General features: G+C 37.2%; 1 protein-coding gene across 1 annotated transcript; it reads left to right on the forward strand.

The window, feature by feature from the left end:
* The first annotated feature begins 2,010 nt into the window (after positions 1-2,010).
* On the forward strand, positions 2,011-22,789 carry LOC131785002 (NLR family CARD domain-containing protein 3-like). The gene is made up of 6 exons (XM_066169286.1): positions 2,011-2,122; positions 7,917-8,635; positions 8,921-9,577; positions 10,603-10,791; positions 11,566-11,667; positions 19,256-22,789. The coding sequence occupies exons 2-6, from the start codon at positions 7,930-7,932 to the stop codon at positions 22,090-22,092; spliced, it is 4,491 nt and encodes a 1,496-aa protein (XP_066025383.1). The 5' UTR covers positions 2,011-2,122; positions 7,917-7,929; the 3' UTR covers positions 22,093-22,789.
* Positions 22,790-23,193: the final 404 nt, after the last annotated feature.

A 23,193-nucleotide genomic window follows, 5' to 3' on the forward strand; every position in this document is an offset into this window, starting at 1 on the left:
GAATCTAACATTAAAGTCATGAGAATAAATAAAATGATTATCAACTAAAGAAACTCTTCATTGTTAAACAAATTCTCCTTATCAGCACCTTGAAAAATGTATAGAGAACAGTATGGAGAATATGCATACTGATATTAGGGTGTAAAGGTTAAATTATCGAGTAAAATAAAGAAAAAGAGTGAATTGTGAACTGCAGATAAAGAAGTGAAAATGAAAGCGATCTTTGCAGTAATGAACAATACTTGAGCAGTAGTGAAAATAAGGCTTGAAAAAACTCAGGCCTGTACAGGATTTGAACCCATGACCTCTGCGATACCGGTGCAGTGCTCTACCAACTGAGCTGACAAGCTAACTGGGAGTTGGTTATTATGTTGGTTCCAAATAAACCCGTGAAGTAATGAATAACTTACTGTGAACATCCCTTTCACGCCCAGGAGTGACCAATAAATAATTTCTCCAATATCATTGCAGACAGGTAATGAGAATCAGGAAAAAATCAACTGGGGGATATTGTTTGATTTAACACCAAATTCTCAGAACTAACACTATAAGCAATGTATGACAGAGAGTGAGGAGAATTTATATTGAGATCGTGGGAGTGAAAGGGATGTATATGAAAACATTTTGTTAACTTCAAACCAAAGATTAGACACAGCGATTTCGATCAGTCTCACATGACTCCTGGTTGTTAATCTGAACGTAACTCTCTGTCATTGTGAAAGATTGTGAATCAGCAGGTTGAGAACGGAAAAATGGGATACTTTGTTCGAGAGATTCCGAAGCTGAAAGATCTTTTTCGAATTAAAAGCTGACCTTGTTACTCCCTGCTTCTGATGCCACGATTTTCAAAGGCAACTTTGTGCCGTTGATAAACTGCACACCATATAGAGGACAATCGTATTTCTCAATATGAAGACGGACACGCTGCTTTGAAAGTGTCATAACTGCATTCTGAACGACATTAATAGAAGACATTAGAGACAACTTTAAGCTGTGCCTAACCTCCTAGCCTCTATCCATCCCTTTCGGGTTTCTGGATCAAGATCTTTGTTGACTTGCCGCAGTGAACAGCAAATTTGTGTTTACTCCAGGGGACTCATAACAACAACTATGTGGGGCGATACAATTTCATCACTTTCCGAATCATGTTTCATGTCAAATCCCGTCGGAAAAACCACTAAAACATCTTCCAAGCAAGTGATTCTTCAGATGCATTTCATCTGCTTTTCCTTTCAGGATATGAGGTCAGTAAAAATTTGAAGAGACGAATTTAAAGCAGCTGAAAATTTGTTGTTCACTCAGGCAGTCGTCAAAAACGGCTTCGTGTTTTGAAATTGCACCGAAGTCAGATACTCAATCACATACCGACACTCGGAATATTTGAAAATTTCATAGGAATATAGCATGTGCACAAGTGAACCCGCTCTGTAGCTGTCAGTCTTCAATAGCTGCCCTAATAGTCGGTGGGCGAAAATTGGCAATTTCACAAAGTGGTTCGGCTTTTTCAGTTGTAAGTATATTTATATTTGTTATATTTGTTATATTAGTGCCAATTTCACTTATTTTCTTTTATTTTCGCTTGAGCATACAGGAGATCTTGACTGAGCCACGTAGATGCATGAGCAATCAATCATGCCCAATAATTAATATTAATTTATTTAATTTATTTAATTCATTTTGAACTGATCCTTGATCCTTGATTCTTGATCCTCGATCCTCGATCCTCGATCCTCGATCCTCGATCCTCGATCCTCGATCCTCGATCCTCGATCCTCGATCCTCGATCCTCGATCCTCGATCCTCGATCCTCGATCCTCGATCCTCGATCCTCGATCCTCGATCCTCGATCCTCAATCCAATGATCCGGTGATCCTTGATCGAGTTTTTTTCAGGAAAAAATTGGCTGTTGCTTATAAAATTAAATAGTCCGCCATATCCGCCATATGGAGAATCTCCTGGAAACTCGTTTCTAGTCTTCCTCGGTTACCCTTCTCGCATTAGGCAAAAGCCCGGATATCATTCCTACAGAAGTTTTCAACATGGCTCAGGTGCGGGTAGGATGTGGTTGATCTCTATTTCGAAAGACTTCTTGGACGTTTCTAAGCGGACGATTGTCGCCAAGGTAAAGTCGTTTTTTTACCATTTAATACTTTCAACTTGATCCATGTTATGGCAAGGAAGGGAATTGTCTTAACCCTCGTAGCTTAGTGCTTCAGTCAGCACTTCCTGTTGAAGAGGTGCTAGTATTTTTCGAGTTGGAGCTCATCGTTACCCTTAATGTCACTTTGTTCAGTAGTTTTTGATGATGATCACTTAGTTGCCATCATTTTGTCAAATTTGGCTTGATTTGCTTGGCTAGTAGCCATTAAATATGTGTTTTAAAAGACAAATGGCTTTAACTCATGGATCAGTGGTTCTGTTAGAACCTTCTGTTTGTTTGCGGAAGAGATGGTCGTATTTTTCGAATTGGAGCTCATAGTTACTTTTGATACCACTGTATTCGGTAGATTTTGATGTTGATTCACTTTTGTCGAATCTAGCTGGATTCGTTCGACTTCCAGCTGAGAAGTATGTTTTAAAAGACAAATGGTTTAAACTCGTGAATTAATGCTTCGGTCAGCACGTTCTGCATGTTTGTTTGAGACATCTTCGTATTCGCCAACCAGTAGCTTATTTGTGTTGAGACCAACGTATAATTTCTTTAGATTCATTATTAATTTATATTGTTTGACCGAGTATCTATTATTTTGCCCGAATCTGGTTAATTTCTTCTACTTCTACTTTATCAATTGATAAAGCGTTCAACGCATCACATCAATATAAATACAATAAAGTAATAAATAAATAATAAAGAAATACTAATAATAAAAATTTATATATGTGGTAGGAGAAATTTTTTAAAACCACTTCCCAGTTTCAATTAGATGGTCATGCAGAGTGGTCTTAAATTTTAAATTGTCATCTATATTTACAATGTCACCTGGAAGTCTATTCCATTGGTTGACTGACCACGGAAAAAAGCTGTATGCTTATTGATTGCAATTTGAATTGCTTAGTCTTATGAAGGTTTTGGAGTTACCACTCCTTGAATTACAAGGTAAAGGAGTAAGATATGAATCTTTGTCAATATCAACAGTTTGATAAACAATCTGATGAAACATTGATAATTGAGAGAGAATTCATCTTCCTTTGAGAGATGGGCACTTCAATTTATTGAACATATCAGTTACTACTCCTGGTTCCTTGAAATAATTATTGAAACAAAGCCTAGCTGCTGAATGTTGGATCATATCAAGACGATGTACAGTCTTATGTATGTCTTTTTTTAAATATGGATACCAGGCAGAATTTGCATATTCAATCTTAGGCCTAACTAAACTATTATAAAGCTTGGATTTGCAGTCTACAGAGACATTTCTAAAGTTCCTCCTAATGATACCAAGAGTTTGTTTGGCACTTGATGTTATAATTATGCAGAATATACTCTGACCATTTAAGGTCTTCAGAAAGTATCACACCTAAGTAGCAATGGTGATGGACTTTAGTTAGAACATGATATAAAGAACATATGTTGTATCTAAATTAGATTTTTTAGTGGAGAAGCAGATGGTGTGGCATTTTATCAACACTGAATGACATTTGCCAATCTTTCTCCCATTTAGTAAATGCATCTAAATCTTTCTGTATGTTTTGGCATTCAACTGGACTATTTATACTACGATATAGGAATCAGTCATCTGCAAACAATCTCATTGTTGATGAAATACATAAGGGCAAGTCATTAATGTAAATCAGGAACAGCAATGGCTCCAAAACCGTGCCTTGAGGGACTCCTGATGTCACAAAACACTGATTTGATAAAACACCCTCCAAGGCTACCCTCTGTGTTCTCTTTGTAAGAAACACTTGGATCCAGGACAGCAAGCTGCCCTGAATTCCATAATGACTCAGCTTTTAGAGCAGCCTCTGATGAGGCACTCCATCAAAAGTTTTAGAGAAATCTGATATAAAGGCATCAACCTGTTTCTTGGAGTTCACTGCACTAACTAGGTCATGTATTGCCATAATGATTATAAGTTGGGTTTCACAATTCCTCCGCTTGCAGAAACCATGTTGAAAATTACTAAGCACATTATGATCTTTCAGGTGCTTTCAAATGTGATGACATATAATATGTTCTAGTATTTTAGATGTTACTGAAGTAAGAGATAGTGGTCTATAATTACTTGCCAAAGACCTTTTCCCCTTTTTCAAAATTGGAACTACATTTAGTTTTAATCAAGTCATTTGGCAACTGACCCTGATCTAATGACTGTTGAAAAAGTGAAGCCCGGATGCCAGCTCATGTGATAGCTCTCTCAGAATATATGTTGGCACATCATCTGGCCCACTAGCTTTATTCAAATTAAGAGATTCAAGAAGTTTCTGGACACCTAATGATGTCACTATTATTTGATTCAAATTTGGGCATGATAGACCAGGATCTAAATTAAGTAAAGAATTGAGCTTTTCATTGGTGAGAATAGAATGGAAACAATCATTAAGAACATTAATTAGCTCTACCAAAATTATCAGATGCATAAGTATTATCTTCCTCTAATATATTTATCCTTATGTCATCTTGTCTTTTAGATTTTAACAAATCTGCAAAGTTTCTTAGGCTGATCTGAACTAGGTGTTTCAATTACGTTGTTGATATAATCATGATATATCTCATTAAGCTGTTTCTTGTAAATCTTACAAGTGTTCCTGTATTTTGTTCTATTTACATGGAAAATTCTGGAGGTAAATGTAATATATACTCTATCTCCTCTGCCTCTTGACTCATGATGGAAAAACATGCTGTGATTGAAATTCCCAAAAAAACAATCAACTTTTTGTAGGGCATCAGCTTTGCCTGATGGGCCATCTGACGTGGATGCATCAATTAATGTTAGCAAAACATTGAACAGTTAAATTTTAGTTCCTGTGGGATGAAAATCAATCAAAAGACTGTTGTGCTTCCATATTGGAAATGTGTTTTCAAAGTAGTTGTTGAAAATCAATTTTCTACTTTACTGCTGGCTTGTTGTGAATGACATTATGCATTCCTTCATTTTGAGCCTAAGGAATAACTGATACATGCCTGTACCTCTCCTCCAGAAATACTGAAAACTGCTGCTTATTAGCTGCCCCACTTAAAAGCCCAATTCAAAGCTCTCAAGTCTTTCACATTCATCATGAGACTCACGCAAAAAAATTTAATGATTTTCTCAAGCTGAAACCATTGTTTCTTACAGCAAACTACTGCTGTCATTAAGTAACTATGAAATTATTATTGTTTCAAATATAATTTACTCCTTGTTTACTTTGAATGTGCTTCAGAGTTTTTCCAGCAGTGGAAATGCTCACTTTAAAACTAAAGTATGCCATAGAAAATTCATATTTTTTCACAATTTTTGGGGGAAGTATGCCCCCATTCCCCCCTAGGGATGGTGATGCCTGCAGCATCCCATTTGAAGGTTAAAATGCAGATGAAAATCTCAGTCATGAAGGTAGCAAAGGGATGTGGGTTTTATAGAATTGTGTGTGTTCCCCCTGAGTGCCCCATTTGACTTTTAACCCTTAACACCCTAAGACATTGGTATTCATATTCTCCACACTGTTCTCTTTACATTTCCTATGGAACAGACAAGGAGAATTTGTCAAAGAAGTATATTTGATAGTGAAACAAATAGAAGAGTCAGTTTAGAACATAAGAGCTACATCAATCAATAATTATAATAGGTATTTTAATTGATGAAAATCTTTCTTGGAAAAACCACATTGACTTTGCTCTCACTGAAATGAGTATGACCATACAAATGATTGTTACATGTAAGTTTAAATGCATTGTTCCATCATCTGTCCTGACTCATAAATATCTATAAATCCTTAATTTTACCTTATTTAACTTATCAACTCCCAACTTAGGGCAATGAGTCTAAAAAGTATATAGTAAACAAAATTGCTGTTGTTCAAAAGCAACTATTGCATCTAATTTACCTTACTGATAGAAAAGAACATGCTATCCCTTATTTATAAATGCAAAAACTCTACCTATTACTGTCTTATATTATGAAGCTGTATGAAAATTAATGCTTGATGTTCATAATGGTTATAAATTTAAACATGGCGAAATTGAAACAAATTGAACTTGCAGTTGTACAATATCTTTGGTGCACTTAGATACTCAGGATTTTTTTTCTTTTACAATGAACGTCTTTCATTTTCTGTTTTCTTTTCTTGTGTATATTTAACGGTTTTTTTCATGTATTATTTTCATATTTAGTCAAAATCTGCTTACATTTTTCACAATTTAATTTTTTTTCTCATAAGCTAGAGAAACTAGTTTAAACCATTGAAAAAGTTTAATTTGCGGAAAAAACCTTAAAAAGAAGGTGAGATACAGCAGAAAGAATGATGTCATAATTGTTTCTGCAGGCTTTTGTCTAGGATCTCAATTTGCATGTAATTTTTTCATCACATCTTGCTCTGCACATTCACTGGAAATCTCTAACACATTTTTCAAAATGTTGAGTAATGAGAGTCTTCATCAAATGGCCTAAAAGAGTGGCCTTAAAAAGTGGAAAAGAGCACGAACCAAAGAAATTGAAGTCAAGTTGTTAATTTTCACCAGCTTGCTTGATAACTTTTGGATTATGTTTAACTCATGATCCTGTTTCACAAAATGACCTTTCCCGCAAGTTTCAAAGGAGTTCTTTGTCAGGAGGCTTGCCAGGGGGTTCCATGTTGTGTTTCACTGGTTGGCAGCATGACCACTTTGACACACACTTTTAAAAAGGAGGCAAGAAAACTCTTAATTTCTTTGGAGGCCAAAAACTTGAGATTTGATATTACCCAAGTTACCTCTACATTAATAGGGTATGTAGAGTTGTTGGGTTTTCATGAAAATTGGCTTGAATGTTCCTCAGATATTATTGCACAGAAGTGCATAAAGCTTTAACGAAATTTGAAATATTTCTCTTGTAATTTACTGGAGTTTGACATCAAGGGAAATCTAACCTCACAATAGATTTTTTCAGTAACTATTATGGGAATATCAAAATTGCCTGACACTCTTTGTCAATCCATTATCTGCTGGGTGATACTGTCCAGTTTGTTTCGAGGTCTGGGGTAACACAGAGGCTGGTAATTCAGTAAAGCAAACACCATCAATGTTGCATTTAAATGCTTACGTGCACCTAACAAAACAAAAACTGTGAACAGTTTTGTTATTTCAATAATCCGTACTTTATAAGCTTTACTGTGATGTATATTTTTCTAAGGTTTCTGTTTTAATCTAATCATGTGTTTAGCATCAAGTAAACAGATATCAAATGTTGTGCAACAGAGCACATGTAAGTTTCCCCTGTACCTTTTGACTTTATCTTTAATTTAACTAGCCATAACATAGAGAGCATCTCTGTCTATTACAGTTTCTTTAATAGTAACATGAGTTGGACCATTTTTTCCAGAAGGCACCCTATTTTGTTGATAATAACCTTAAGTAAAAAATTGCCCCGCCTGGATTAGCACCAGCTACCTGCAAGTTGAAGGAATATTTTGTATATTGAATATGAGAAAATAGATAAAGTGTGACTGGAGAATCAGGAACTTTTTAAATTTTTGATGATCTCCTTTATTCTTGTGAGCCATACTTTTGATTCAAGGATGATACTGTAAGGAGAAATTAGAAGCCAATCGAAGCTCTTAGAGGTTAAAGGGTTAAAATGGAAGATGCATCAAACTTATTTTATTGATCTGTTGCGTGATATTTAACTCATTGTTTGAGTGCTGCAATATTCTGGTGTCGCAAAGCTAGAATAAAGTTATGATTTTTGTGTGTGCTCTGTAATGTTGCCTTCCATGTATTAATTACAAGCATTTCTTTACAGAGGACTTGATTTCATGGCTTCTGCCACCCCACTGCATCCTTCTACCAAAGAGACCTCCAATTATGCCCAACTGTGTCGCTTTCTTGTTGAAGTCGGATCACGTGTGCTAAGGGAGATCTTTGACCGGGTATGTCCACCAGAAAACCTTCACACAGTTCTGACTAATCCCACAAACCATGCCAAATTACAAACACTGCGAAAGAAGAGAGTCCTGAGTACCTTCCAGTGGGGGAAACTGTATCCTGTTGTCAAATCGTCAATTTCCTCAGGGAACTTTGACAGCTCCCTACTGCTATTACTTCTGACGAATATCTTTGGTCTGACTCTCCCTGCCTCCAGCTGGAATAACCTTCCTCCAGGATCAGACACCTCTCCAGAAGCTGGCATCACTCGCATCAAGTTTTTCAGGGACAGAGTTTTCAGTCATGCTGCTAATGCTTCAGTTGATGATCCAACTTTTAGTTGGTACTGGAACAGCATCAAAGACACCTTTCTGCATATTGAAGGGACCTGTTATGAGGAAGTCATAGATGATCCTACACTCCATTGTATGGATGCTGATCTTAAAGACCACTACCGAGAGCTTCTGAGAGAGTGGTTGAAAGATGATGACTTTGTCACAGACAAATTGCATGAAGACAAGATTGTGAAAAAGGCCAGGAAAGGAGGGGATATGGAGGATTCCTTTGACATTTCTGAACAAAATTCATGGGAGAGAGGTGTGTGTAATTTTTTTTAAAACCAGAGTTTTTAAACTAACTTGTAGAGTCAATAATGTACAGTAAGTCAAACTAGATCATTAGATGAAATTGAATTTTGTGCAGATTTTTTTTTAAAGTCACAACTATGTGTAATTGAAGTTGTGAATCTCTATTCCCTTGATACACCAATGCATCCATTAATTGCTTTTTTCCTTCATCTTTCTTATCTTTTGATTTCCATTTGGGTAAGCTATTTATTGTCACATACAAATGTTTAAAAAAAACTACAACCTTCTTTTTCAGAGACAGTAATAATGCCAGGGGAAAATACATCAACACAGACTGGCAATAGCAGCCCACTGGAGCTCAGTGTGAAACTTCCAGAATTGAGTGATCTTCCAACAATCTGTAATCCGTGGGAAACTGTCGAACTTCCTGTTGATATTCTTTTATTAACAGTGGAAAACTGTGAGTTCTTAAGCTGCTTTGCTTACCTGAAGAAACCCTTTAGGAGTTACCACATTCGTACTGGCTATGTGTACTTTGGGTGCATGGGTGATGATCAAGGAAAGAAAATGAAAATTGCATTGATGAGGTGCTCCAAAGGTCCTGATGTTCCTGGGGGTTCTTTGTCTGTTTCAAAAGATGCCATTGTGCTACTGAGACCCAAGACTATTTTTTCTGTTGGTGCCTGCAGTGGTTTGAACAGCAAAAAGGTCAAGTTAGGAGATGTGGTTGTTTCAGCAAAGCTTATAACAGCTGCACACAAAACTACCCCCAGCAGAGATATTGGTAACCTAATCAAACATGTGGCTGATGGCTGGAAGGCACCTTTACAAAATGCTGATGAATATAATGCCAAAGTGCACTGTGATGGAGTGGTTCTGAGTATCTCAGAGGCAAACAGAGATATGATTAGGAAACATCCTGAAGCAATTGCAGTTGAAATGGAAGGTGGAGGTGAGAATCATAATAATTGAAATAATTGATGAGCCAAGCACTTTTGTGCTTGAAGGAAGTGTTTTGGAAAACACTGCTCTGGTATTGTCTCTGCTGGTCCAAGAAGTAGTGTGTACCATATAGCATGCCAAATTTTGCAGGAATTATATACAAGAAGTATAGTGATTTTGTGTTTGGCTGGGGCAGGAAGATTTTTGCTGGTGAAGGTGACTGAATACTTCTTCTGGCTAAATTGAGTGTGCTCCTTCAGGATGTCATGAATTGTCTTACATTTTTCATCTGAAAAATGTAGAAAGTATTTTGTTGAGTAGTTTGAGAGTTGAGGAATAGTATCACAGTCCCTGTTAACCTTTAAACTCCCAAGAGTGACCAAGACAGAATTTCTCCGTACAGTATCAACATGATACCAAGCAGATAAGTAATGGGAAAAGAAAAAAGTCAATTGGGTGATTATTGGTTGATCCAAAACCAAACTCTCCTAACTAACATCATAGCAATTGTATAACAACCCTTTAACTCCCAAGATCTCATTGGTAATTCTCCTTACTGTCTGTGAAATGATTCTCATCATGTTAGTTTGGAGAATTTGGTATCGGATCAGTAATCCCATAATGGACATTTTTCTTTATTCTCATCACTTGTCTGCATGATATTGTATGGATAAATTGAGGAAAAATTCTTACTTGGTCACTCACGGGAGTTAAAAGGTTAAAGAGAATTTTTACCAATGAGATCTTAAAAGTGAAAGGATTAACTCTATCTGACAGAAGTTCGTCTTTTGAGAAATGTTGAAAGTTACTCATGGAACAAGGTGAAACCTGAAGAATAATTTTACAGTCCCAGTGTACAATTATTTTCTAATCGAAAAAAATCAGATTTCGAAATTAACTAACGTCTTTTTGCGTTGTGCATTTTTACAAACAGCTAGAGTGTGAATCTTTGTGAGCTTTGATTGGACAATTATATTAAGGATACTAAGAAAATAAGCTTAATATACAGTTAACAGACATGAGTATTTTTTTCAGGAGTGTATGCAGCAGCTCACGATTTTAAGACAGAATGGGTGGTCGTAAAGGGCATCAAAGACTTTGCGGATGAAATGCAGTCTTCAAGTGAGAAATGGAAACAAATTGCTTGTGTGATGGCAGCATCTGTTGTGGCCAACATTTTGAATGATCCAGTCATATTCCAAGATTGGCCTCATTTTAATGCAGGTATTGCTTTCTGTGTCAATCTTCTCTTTTTACAAGGATAGGTCTGACCTAGATCTAAGTTCCCACAGCATATTCTTATATGGATTACAAATCAAGATCATTTATTCAGTAATAGTTCACAAATAGGAAATTAAATTACCCTTATTTTGAGTTTACATTCCAGTTGGTTTAACAAGGCCTCTTAAGGTGGTGGGAGAAAAAACGTGTGGCTAAATTGAGTGATGTGATGCTGAATAACAATTCACTCCATGAGCCACATGAAATGGCCGGTATTATATAGTTACCATGGTTTATGTAACACAACTAAAATGAGGAAAATAAAGAGGTACTGTTTGTTTTCAATACACAGTTTAGACAAAAACTTGAAAGAAAAGTCTAAAGATGGGCAATGAATAATGCTTAATTTTCATTGAAAGTAGACTTGTGTCTTTTGCGTGCAAAAAGGTGCTCTTTAGAAGGATTTGCAATAAGACCTCTCATCGCCGTTCGTGTAACCGGCGAGGCTGTCGTGTTTGGGTTTTGCCTTACAGCTCTTTTCCGGGCACAGCCGCCTATAAGACCATCGTCACCCGGTTATGGAAATAGTTACCTAAACCTCTGCCAAAACCATTTGACATGTTGCACAGCAGAGTTGGGAATTACTGTCGCTCATTAGCAATGACATTAAGTTATTTTTGAAAAGTTTATTGTTTTTCATACGCGGTCTATTTTAAATGGAGTGGCTATCAGTTGAGGCTTCTATTCCGCTAATAATATTGAAATGTTCATTCTTAGGGGACGTCAAAAATTACCTTGATCAAATCAAAATTGATTTTGGAAACATGAGTGACAGGTTGGACGATTTGGTAGCACAACAAAGAGAAACAAAGCAGCAAGGTGCGTACTGCGCTAACTAACTAACAATTGGAATACGGGCTCCAGTTCCATTTTGAGGGCGAAGCTTAGTCAACTATCACGCATGAAACTGAGAGTGAAAAATCTAATAGTTTAATTTAATTTAAAAGTCATTCAAGACTTGGATGAAGGGCAGGCTCGTGTTTTTATTGAATATTGATACAAATGGGCCATCCCCTGTGCTGTTTACATTCCCTTCTATCTGTCACGGAATAAATAGTGAGTAGCTAAGCCAATCAGATTGCAGCATGTGCGATCGAACGTATATTTACCCTAATAATATCAGCGCTTGAGGAGAATAATAAAAAAATTAGTTTGAAATATTGGGGTAGGAATCAGTTACAGCAATTATTATTTCATCACAAATTGAATCAGATGCCTCCATGGGAAAGAATAACCCTTCATATTTTGCCTCACATCCAACGTGTGGCTTCGTAGCTCAGTTGTTAGCAGCACGGTATCTCATGAGGAGCTTTGGCCCCGTAAAGAATTCGCAGCCTGCATTCTATGGAGACGCTATCATTTCTGTCATCAATGTAGAGAATTACTTTAACGCTTGCAGTCGGTAGGTGTCTATGCGGTTATTTAAACCTGTTGATTTTGACTTAAAGGCTCATCTGATAATTAATACTTCATCTAAGCGCGAATTTCAATTACAAAAACACAACAAATCTTAGACCGGAATCACCTGGCGCGATCCTATCATGGAGGCCAAAGTCTTCTATCGATCGGCTGAGCTTTCTAGAGTTATGGAATACAATCTCGACCATATGTGCTAACGAAAAGTTAATGTGGAATCAAGCCCAATACAAAGAACGAAATCTTTCGTCGATTCCCCGATGACTGCAATACGTTCTGTCCCGCCAGCAGTTCTCAGCCGCGCCAACAAAAGCTGTTCGTTCAATACCACATCACCAAACATGTTGTATGTTCATTTGGTCTCTGTGCCGGACTAATTAGACAGCGAGAATTTCCTGCAGATGCATTCGTGAGGATGTAATGTTGGAAACTGTACGATACGTCAATTGTTCTTAATTTGATTGACATTAATAAGTGATTTTGTTTAACAAACAACATGTATGCAGTACTTATTTTATCGCCCCTTATATGGCATTGTTCCACTTGCTTACAGCGGAACGTTCAGTGCGTGTTTTTTCGAATAAGTCGAGAGTTGTGAATGGGAGTTAACCAAAGCGTTGAAATAGAATCGTAAAATCAAGTGAATAAACCGTGATTTCATAGGGAAGCGTGGTACAGCCTTTTCACGTTTTCGACAATAATCCTGTCAAATCAAATTGCTCTCGACCGTGCACTTTAGGCGGGAAATACCTCTAGTCGAATAATCATGGGGAATTGCAGAGATGTCAGTCAAAGAACGGTCTCCTGATATTTATTAGTGTGAATTCCTGAAGATTATTTTTTAATCTCTTCTATACCCTCTTGAGTAGTGCATACCTGAGAGTTATTTTTAATCTCTTCTATACCCCCTTGGGTAGTGTATACCTGAGCGTTATTTTTAATCTCTTCTATACCCCCTTGGGTAGTGTATACCTGAGGGTTACTTTTAATCTCTTCTATACCCTCTTTGGTAGTGTATACCTGAGGGTTATTTTAATCTCTTGCATACCCTCCTGTGAAGTGTATACCTGAGGATTATTTTTAAATCTCTTCTATACCCTCTTGGGTAGTGTATACCTGAGAGTAATTTTTAATCTCTTCTATACCCTCTTGGGCAGTGTATACCTGAGGGTTATTTTTAGTCTCTTCTATACCCTCTTGGGTTGTGTATACCCGAGGGTTACTTTTATCTCTTCTATACCCTCTTGGGATAGTGTATACCTGAGGGTTACTTTTATCTCTTCTATACCCTCTTTGGTAGTGTATACCTGAGGGTTATTTTAATCTCTTGCATACCCTCTTGTGAAGTGTATACCTGAGGATTATTTTTTAATCTCTTCTATACCCTCTTGGGTAGTGTATACCTGAGGGTTACTTTTAATCTCTTCTTTACCCTCTTGGGCAGTGTATACCTAAGGGTCATTTTTAGTCTCTTCTATACCCTCTTGGGTTGTGTATACCCAAGGGTTACTTTTATCTCTTCTATACCCTCTTGGGATAGTGTATACCTGAGGGTTACTTTTATCTCTTCTATACCCTCTTTGGTAGTGTATACCTGAGGGTTATTTTAATCTCTTGCATACCCTCTTGCGAAGTGCATACCTGAAGATTATTTTTTAACCTCTTCTATACCCTCATGGGTAGTGTATACCTGAGGGTTATTTTTAATCTCTTCTATACCCCCTTGGGAAGTGTATACCTGAGGGTTATTTTAATCTCTTGCATACCCTCCTGTGAAGTGTATACCTGAAGATTATTTTTTAATCTCTTCTATACCCTCTTGAGTAGTGCATACCTGAGAGTTATTTTTAATCTCTTCTATACCCTCCTGGGTAGTGTATACCTGAGGGTTATTTTTAATCTCTTCTGTACCCCCTTGGGTAGTGTATACCTGAGGGTTATTTTTAATCTCTTCTATACCCTCCTGGGCAGTGTATACCTGAGGGTTATTTTTAATCTCTTCTATACCCCCTTGGGAAGTGTATACCTGAGGGTTATTTTAATCTCTTGCATACCCTCCTGTGAAGTGTATACCTGAAGATTATTTTTTAATCTCTTCTATAACCTCTTGAGTAGTGCATACCTGAGAGTTATTTTTAATCTCTTCTATACCCTCCTGGGTAGTGTATACCTGAGGGTTATTTTTAATCTCTTCTATACCCTCATGGGTAGTGTATACCTGAGGGTTATTTTTAATCTCTTCTATACCCCCTTGAGTAGTGCTGCCTGAGAGTTATTTTTAATCTCTTCTATACCCTCCTGGGTAGTGTATACCTGAGGGTTATTTTTAATCTCTTCTATACCCCCTTGGGTAGTGTATACCTGAGGGTTATTTTAATCTCTTGCATACCCTCTTGTGAAGTGTATACCTGGAGATTATTTTTTAATCTCTTCTATACCCTCTTGAGTAGTGCATACCTGAGAGTTATTTTTAATCTCTTCTATACGCTCCTGGGTAGTGTATACCTGAGAGTTATTTTTAATCTCTTCTATACCCCCTTGGGTAGTGTATACCTGAGGGTTACTTTTAATCTCTTCTATACCCTCTTTGGTAGTGTATACCTGAAGATTATTTTTTAATCTCTTCTATACCCTCTTGGGTAGTGTATACCTGAGAGTAATTTTTAATCTCTTCTATACCCTCTTGGGTAGTGTATACCTGAGGGTTCCTTTTAATCTCTTCTATACCCTCTTGGGCAGTGTATACCCGAGGGTTATTTTTAATCTCTTCTATACCCCCTTGGGTAGTGTATACGTGTGAGTTATTTTTAATCTAGTCTATACCCTCTTGGGTAGTGTATACCTGTGAGTTATTTTTAATCTCTTCTATACCCCCTTTGGTAGTGTATACCTGGGAGTTATTTTTATGCTCTTCTTTACCCTCCTTACACGGCGGTCACGATATTCATATTCGTAGATGTGGATTTGCTTACAACAAACTAAAATGCACTAACGTTGTTTTAGAGAAACGTGAAGCCCTGCTTCTCCACTGTTATAGTCAATTTTGGTAAGAATTTTGTCTTCTACTATCAAGAATAGTTGCAATGTGCCGAAGCATGTAGACGGAACAGGTAGACCATCAGTTGAAAGCGATGTGTATTCTCTGGATTATCTAATCATCACAGTTTCTGGTCTTTAAAAGTTCAAAACCGTTACCTGTATTAAGAAGGTTTGTCTGAGTTAGCCTTAAATAGGCCTAGACCTTCCATCATGGCGGGAAAATCAGCTTTACCAGTGCCGCTTTTAAGGCAATTTTGAGTTTCTTCTTTTTACGTGTTTTAATTTTTTCCTGTTATATGTTGCTCTAACATTTGGCCAGGACTATTTGTGGACCTTGTGTTAACGATTTACCGTTGTCTTCTTTAAGACATACATTGTTTCTACAAAGAAAATAAGCTTAGCGTACCACCCCTTAGGTTATTTCGAATTAGATCCGTTAAGTTTCTTCGTGGAATTTCCCAGGACTCTTGCTTCTGGACAATGTGCGAACAAAGTAGTGTTGCATCTGCAAAATGATTAGAAATGTAATTATGGGAAGTTGCAGTTTTTTCCATTTCAATCGGAAGCACAGGTTCGAATTTCATCGAAGCCTGAACCTTTTCACAGGTTTCTTCCTGTAACTTTTAAAATTATCGCTTACCTGTGTGGGTGTCATGGCTTTATTTATGACAGAATGGTAATAAATAACAGTCGCTGGCATTGTAGAGGATCCAAGCCTCAAACTTTTGGATTTCGCGACTGAATATACTTTTATCAATTTTACCAACTGAGCCAAAGAGGCAAGTTGGGGAATTATCTCATCTGCCAGGCTGATTTTTTGACCAACATCTTGCATATAGTTAACATGACGCCGGGAAAGGAAGCGGGCTGATAAATTTTTAGGATTTTTCGTAAAGGCTTTGTAAAGATCTCTCACATGGCTCCGTTTCGCCCTGATAACTTCCTTATCAGTTTTATAATCAGAAATTATCATATGACAGTTGATAATTAGTATTTATGTAAACGATTTACCAAATTTTTGTTAAAATTGTTCAACTGCTTGCTACGTGGATGACTAAGCTCATATTGTCTTTTACCGTGAACGACTCTGCTTGGATCACTCAAAGTGTTAATTCCGACTTACAACAGATTCGCAATTCAGTGGTTTTTCGACAATTGTTTAATGCTTAATCCAGATAAGACGAAACTAATGGTTTTTGGCAGCCGAGGAATGTCTTCGAAATTACTGGACTTTTATCCCCCCTCAGGAAAAGACATTCACCCGGCTCAATCAGTCAAAGACCTTGGAGTAATTTCTGATCCCACGATATCTTTTGATAACCATATTTGTACTGTATCGTCTTGCTTGTGGAAATTATCTCAAATAAGCTGTATTAAATTCGTTTTCGATAAAAAACTGCTTGAAACCATAATAAACGCGCTTTTTTTCAGTAAACTATATTACTGTTCATCAGTATGGTCATCTACCTCAGCCTGTAATATTCGTAAATTGCTATATGTTCAAAACTTTGCCGCGCGAATTATCTGCAACGTAAAGAAGTATAACCATATCTCTCCTGTATTAAGAACCTTAGGTTGGCTCCCTTTAAAAATACAATTGTATTGCCGAGATGCTACTTTAACATTTAAATGTATGACGGATCAAGCCGCGGAATACTTAACATCTATGTATATAACAAGAGGCAGCGTATCTGGACGTATAACCAGAAACTTTCAACCACGAAACATTCCCCTTTTCAAAACTGCAACAGGACAGAAAACGTGTTATTATAAAAGTGTATCTACCTGGAACAAGTTAGATCCAAGCCTTAAATTATGTAAGAGTCCCGCTTCCTTTAAGAGAGCTCTAAAAAATCACCTTTTGAATGAATTTTTAAACTGATCATATTTTATTTAAAGATATATAATTCGTATTATATTGTGCGCCATATCAAACTCATGGGGTACAAATAGTCTTAACACGAATGTAGTGACTACACTCACTTCAACACCCCACTCAAATCGAGTGCAATTTTCGAATGTTTTACCATCGTGCGGATTCTCTACGGAAAAAGCACCTAGTGTACCTCTGAAATATTAAACTATAATATTGTGGCTTTCTATTTCGCTAATTTTCTTACTTGAAGGTAACGTTTTTCCCTCGTCATTTTTACTTTTTCTCCGAGCGGTTGCGTGAAATTATCAAGGCGTTTTTGATCAAAACACGACTGGGCGAAGGGTCCTGGGCGATATCTCTTTTACGCGGGTGCAAATTAAAAATGTACCGCTAGAATCAAAAAGAGGAACAAATTTCCTTTGTTTTGATATGTAAAGTGTCGAACAAAAAGCAGATTTACCCTCGTCAAATGGCGTTTCAAAACAGCTGTATCTTCCTCCTTTTAATTTTTCCTTTTTTGTAAGTGTAAAAGCAGTAGGAGAGGGATCGGGAAACTCAAAAAGCGCTTCGGGAATTAATCTGCCATCGTTTACTTACAAGATAAACAAGTAAGATTTGTGAAGTTCGTTGAAATATGAAGTCTAAATAAATGCCTTTTTTAAGCATGTTTGCTGGATTTTTCGTAAACTTCCCTGATTAATTTTTCGTTTCAGCTTACTAATCTATACTATTTCAAAGCAATGTAAAGACGAAGACGGAGAACCATGAGTCGATCCTTTCAACGGTCGTAAACAAAGTGTTTGAGCAATCAGCTTTACGAGGTGTAATAATCAATAGCCGCATATCAGAAGTCTTCAAAAAGAAAGTAGAAGGCAGCGATGACGTGATTTTTTGCTCATACAGGTTTGAATAGCTTAAACCCTCTAAACTCAAATGTGAAATAACAGAAACCATTTTTTTTAAAAAAAGTTCCTCATTAACACGTTGACCGAACTCTAATCAATATGATATTCGGTACGTTGTGTTCACCTTTTTCGTCACGAAACAGAATTATTTGTCAGAATTTAGCCGTTTAAAATGTTTAGAAAATCAATTTGTGTGTTCTTAATGCTCTACCCTGCCATCTTTTCTTTTTAAAATTGTTGAAATCTAAGATAATACTGTCACGTTAGCAAAATCACCAAAATTTTGAAGTCACTAAGACGAAGAAAATGAATAAGTGAAAGATGTTTTTACATTTCTATAATTTCGAACAACTTATCAGAAGAAATCCACCGCAGTTTTCTATGGTCTGGTCTGGACTTGAAAAATATCACCCAAGAAAGGAAGAGTACTTTTAACCAATTAAAAAAAAAACGGCTAACGAGTGTTTTTAAATAAATTATGGTTAACCTCTGAATGAACACATCAATGAATGCCTTCTATAACCCTTATATATCACAAAATTTAGGAGCACAAACGATTTCTTGCTGCATGCGGTGTGTTACGAGGAGGCTGCTTTTTGCAGCTCTGACTATTGAGAGCTCTCAAAAAAAATGTTTAACGTATTTCCAGAAACCAACGTGGTTTTATTTACTACCAAAGATAATTTAATGGGCAAAGTTTGAGGCAAAACTTTTCTCTGATGTGAAAGGCCTTGGACCACTCTTACAGAGATCGCCACTTAATTGATACACAGTAGCGTAAGAGATTGACTTGATAACCCATTAAATGCAGCGGATATTGATCATGTCGAGTTCAGAGTCTGCCTAGTTTCCGAGCCCCTCGACCGTGTAGTGTTCTCAAAATTTTGCACCCTCAGAGAGAAATGTTTTATTTTGCAGTTGTTTTCAAAATGAAAAAAATATCTGTTTGATTCCGGTTTCTTTTTTTCATGTTATTATGAATTATCAAACTTCGTGTCAATAATATCTGTTTCAGCCTTCGGCTTCGTCAGATAACTCAGACCTAAGTGATAATATTTCACGATATCATTCTCGGTGTCATCGTATAATTGCTTATTTTTCTGAGAGTCATGGCGTCATATAGCGTGTCGGTAAGAATGCCTCATAAAACTAACAACTAATTCTTTTTCAGATGGATTTGACCCAACTGGAATTATTGATAATATTCGTCAATTTTACAAAAATCGGGAAGGTTGGCTGGCACCGTTTCCCTGGTGTGAAGATTTTCACTTCTCCTTTGACGACATCTACACCAGACTTAAAGTCATCTACAGAAAGAAAACGAAAGGAACAGCAACAGACCGAGTTGTCACGATGTCTGAAATCTTCAACCAGCACGAAGAATGTGAAGAACCTAGAGTTGTGTTAATTGAAGGGAAGCCTGGTATGGGAAAGACCACTTACTGTAAAAAAGTTGTTTTCGACTGGGCCTCAGGAAAACACGCAACCGGAAATTGCTTCGCAAACATCGTAATAGTGCTTTTGATCAAATGTCGTGATGTTCAGTCTGGCCTTTGGGAGGCCATTGAAGATCAACTTCTGCCTCGAGAAGTTGGTGAAGACCAACGTGAGAGATTCTTCGACTTCATTCGCGACAATCAATCTAATGTTCTTCTGGTGCTCGATGGATTGGATGAAGTTTCCGAGAAGAAGCTACCTATGTTTTCAGAAATTATTCAAGGCCGTGAATTGCCACACTGTCGCGTGGTTGCTACGGCACGACACGAAGCTGGAGTCAAAGTTCGAAAATGCTGCGACACGCTGTTAGAAGTTGAGGGATTTACTGAAGAAGATGTACAATCCTTCATCAGAAAGTACTTCAAAGCCGAACCAAACTTGGCCAAGCAGCTTACCGCACACCTGTATATTGATCGCAAGTTATATGAAATATTGACGAATCCTCTCAACACTGCGCTTCTTTGCCTGGTGTATGAAGATTTGAAAGGTATATTTCCTGAGAGCAGAACGAAGCTGTACATGGAAATAGTGGAGTGTGTACTAAGAAGGTACAGAACAAAGCAGCAACTACCAGAAAACGGTGAAGACCTTGTTGACCTTTACGAAAGCCAATTGAAACACCTTGGTTCGATAGCTTTGAAAGGTTTACTTGAAGACAACTTGGATTTTGACGAGAAGGAGCTTGGAAAACACAAAGCAAGCGATTTACCTGGATTTGGATTTCTGTCAGTTCAGCCTGGAGGCAGTAAACTAAGACCAACTAGACGTTATAGCTTTCTTCACAAGACTTTCCAAGAATTCTTCGCAGCGTTCTATCTCAGTTGTCAGCTTATCCAGAAAGAAATCAGTACAAACAGCATAGCTGCTGGCCAAAAATATCGCCATCAACTTAAAGAAGTGCTTCTGTTTACATTTGGTATGCTAGCAGCACGATGCGAGGAAACAGTGGTGAACCTTCTGAAAAGCATAGCAACACAGTTAAACCAGGAAGAAGAGAAAGACGTGGACTTTATATTAGAATGTGTTAATGAATGCAAAAAGAAGAACAAAAATGTTGATGAAAAATTGGCTACCGCTCTTGGCGCTTCTCTTCAAACTAAAACTGTTAAAGTTTCAAGTGTAAAAGTGGATGAAACTCTAGCTGTCTTTTTAAGCAACTTTCTAAAAACAAATACAACTGTGACAAACTTAACATTGTATAAATCTTTGCAAGGTGGGGTTGCCGCTCTGGCAGAGTGTTTGAAATGTAACAAATTGCTGACAACGTTGGATTTGAGTTATAATGAAATTGGTGATGATGGTGCTGCTGCTCTGGGTGAGTGTTTGAAATATAACAAATCGCTGACAACGTTACATTTGAGTGATAATGAAATTGGTAATGATGGTGCTGCTGCTCTGGGTGAGTGTTTGAAATCTAACAAATCGCTGACAACGTTGGATTTGAGTTTTAATAAAATTGGTGATAATGGTGCTGCTGCTCTGGTTGAGTGTTTGAAAGATAACAAATCGCTGACAACGTTGTATTTTAGTGATAATAAAATTGGTGATGATGGTGCTGCTGCTCTGGGTGAGTGTTTGAAATATAACAAATCGCTGACAACATTGTATTTGAGTTTTAATAAAATTGGTGATGATAGTGCTGCTGCTCTGGGTGAGTATTTGAAATATAAAAAATCGCTGACAACGTTGGATTTGAGTCATAATGAAATTGGTGATGATGGTGCTGCTGCTGCTCTGGGTGAGTGTTTGAAATATAACAAATCGCTGACAACGTTGGATTTGGGTCATAATGAAATTGGTGATGATGGTGCTGCTGCTTTGGGTGAGTGTTTGAAATATAACAAATCGCTGACAACGTTGGATTTGAGTGGGAATGTAACTGGTGATGATGGTGCTGCTGCTCTGGGTGAGTGTTTGAAATATTACAAATCGTTGACAACGTTGGATTTGAGTGATAATGAAATTGGTAATGATGGTGCTGCTGCTCTGGGTGAGTGTTTGAAATCTAACAAATCGCTGACAACGTTGGATTTGAGTTATAATAAAATTGGTGATGATGGTGCTGCTGCTGCTCTGGGTGAGTGTTTGAAATATAACAAATCGCTGACAACGTTGGATTTGAGTTATAATGAAATTGGTGATGATGGTGCTGCTGCTGCTCTTGGTGAGTATTTGAAATATAAAAAATCGCTGACAACGTTGGATTTGAGTCATAATAAAATTGGTAATGATGGTGCTGCTGCTCTGGGTGAGTGTTTGAAATCTAACAAATCGCTGACAACGTTGGATTTGAGTTTTAATAAAATTGGTGATAATGGTGCTGCTGCTCTGGTTGAGTGTTTGAAAGATAACAAATCGCTGACAACGTTGTATTTTAGTGATAATAAAATTGGTGATGATGGTGCTGCTGCTCTGGGTGAGTGTTTGAAATATAAAAAATCGCTGACAACGTTGGATTTGAGTTATAATGAAATTGGTGATGATAGTGCTGCTGCTCTGGGTGTTACGTAGGAGTGTCATCCTCATGTGACAATACTTGCAATAAATTGAACCCTTCTAGGACATGGCTACCTTGCCTTATGAAGAAGCGTTTACGTCAGGACCGTTACACTTTATTACAATCTTATCCACACAACTTTTAGCTTGTCGCGTTTAATGGATAAAGCTGTTAAAAGAAACTATGCTTCATCTGTAACGCGCGTGCGTGTAAACCGCCAGATTATCCGCGTGAGGATAATTTGGAAACATTGGACTGCCTCGGATTTTGTTGCAGTTGAAAATCGGATGTAATATTTTTGTCTTTAGTAATAAATTCTGCTCATATATATATATTTTCTAGAGGGACTGCCATAATTGGTTTAAGGTTAGAGTAATTATTCTTTGGTGATCAGTTACTTGATTCTCATAAACTTACTTTAGTGTGATAATGTGCTGACACTTTTAAGTCCTGTGAGAAATTTGAAGTTGATAATTCTTAGGTGCAAAGAGTTAATTAATAGAGTTGTAGCCATGTTGTATGGTAAGACTCTTTATGATGACTACATGAGGTTTGTTGTAGGCTGTGAAGAACAATTTATTTTTCAAAATGAACCTTTTTTTAGAAAAGTTGTTACAAGATATTTTTTAATTTTGTATAGGTATGTTTACTTGAACCATTTATGTATTTCTTAAGACGTAACTGATATAAATAAAGGTATTTTCAGCATAATTTCAGTTTTTCTCCTCTATTTTTTGTTGATGTTTATACTTTTTTTTGCGTTCTTCCAGAAAGTCCGCGTGATTACGATGTTCCTTAGCCTGCTGCTTCCTTTCTTCAATTCCCTTTTTTCGTTTGATATTTCTTGTAAACTGACCCATGGTCGACGCAATTTGGATGTTTTAGGGGTTGGGTTTTAATCTGCTTACACAGAAAAACTGGGTGAAGGAGTGACTTGACTTGCTAACTGAAATCAGAGAATACCTATGGCCAACTCGTGCATAGAGGTCTTCATCTAGCGATGAAACATGGCAGTAAACCTGTAATTATATCTCTTACGGCAATGCAAGGTTACCTTTATCTCAAAAGCCGGGCATGGTAACCATCAACTCCGCTGAGAAATAAACTCATATATG

This window comes from Pocillopora verrucosa, chromosome 6 (assembly GCF_036669915.1).
Source record: "Pocillopora verrucosa isolate sample1 chromosome 6, ASM3666991v2, whole genome shotgun sequence".
Taxonomy (NCBI): Eukaryota; Metazoa; Cnidaria; class Anthozoa; order Scleractinia; family Pocilloporidae; genus Pocillopora; species Pocillopora verrucosa.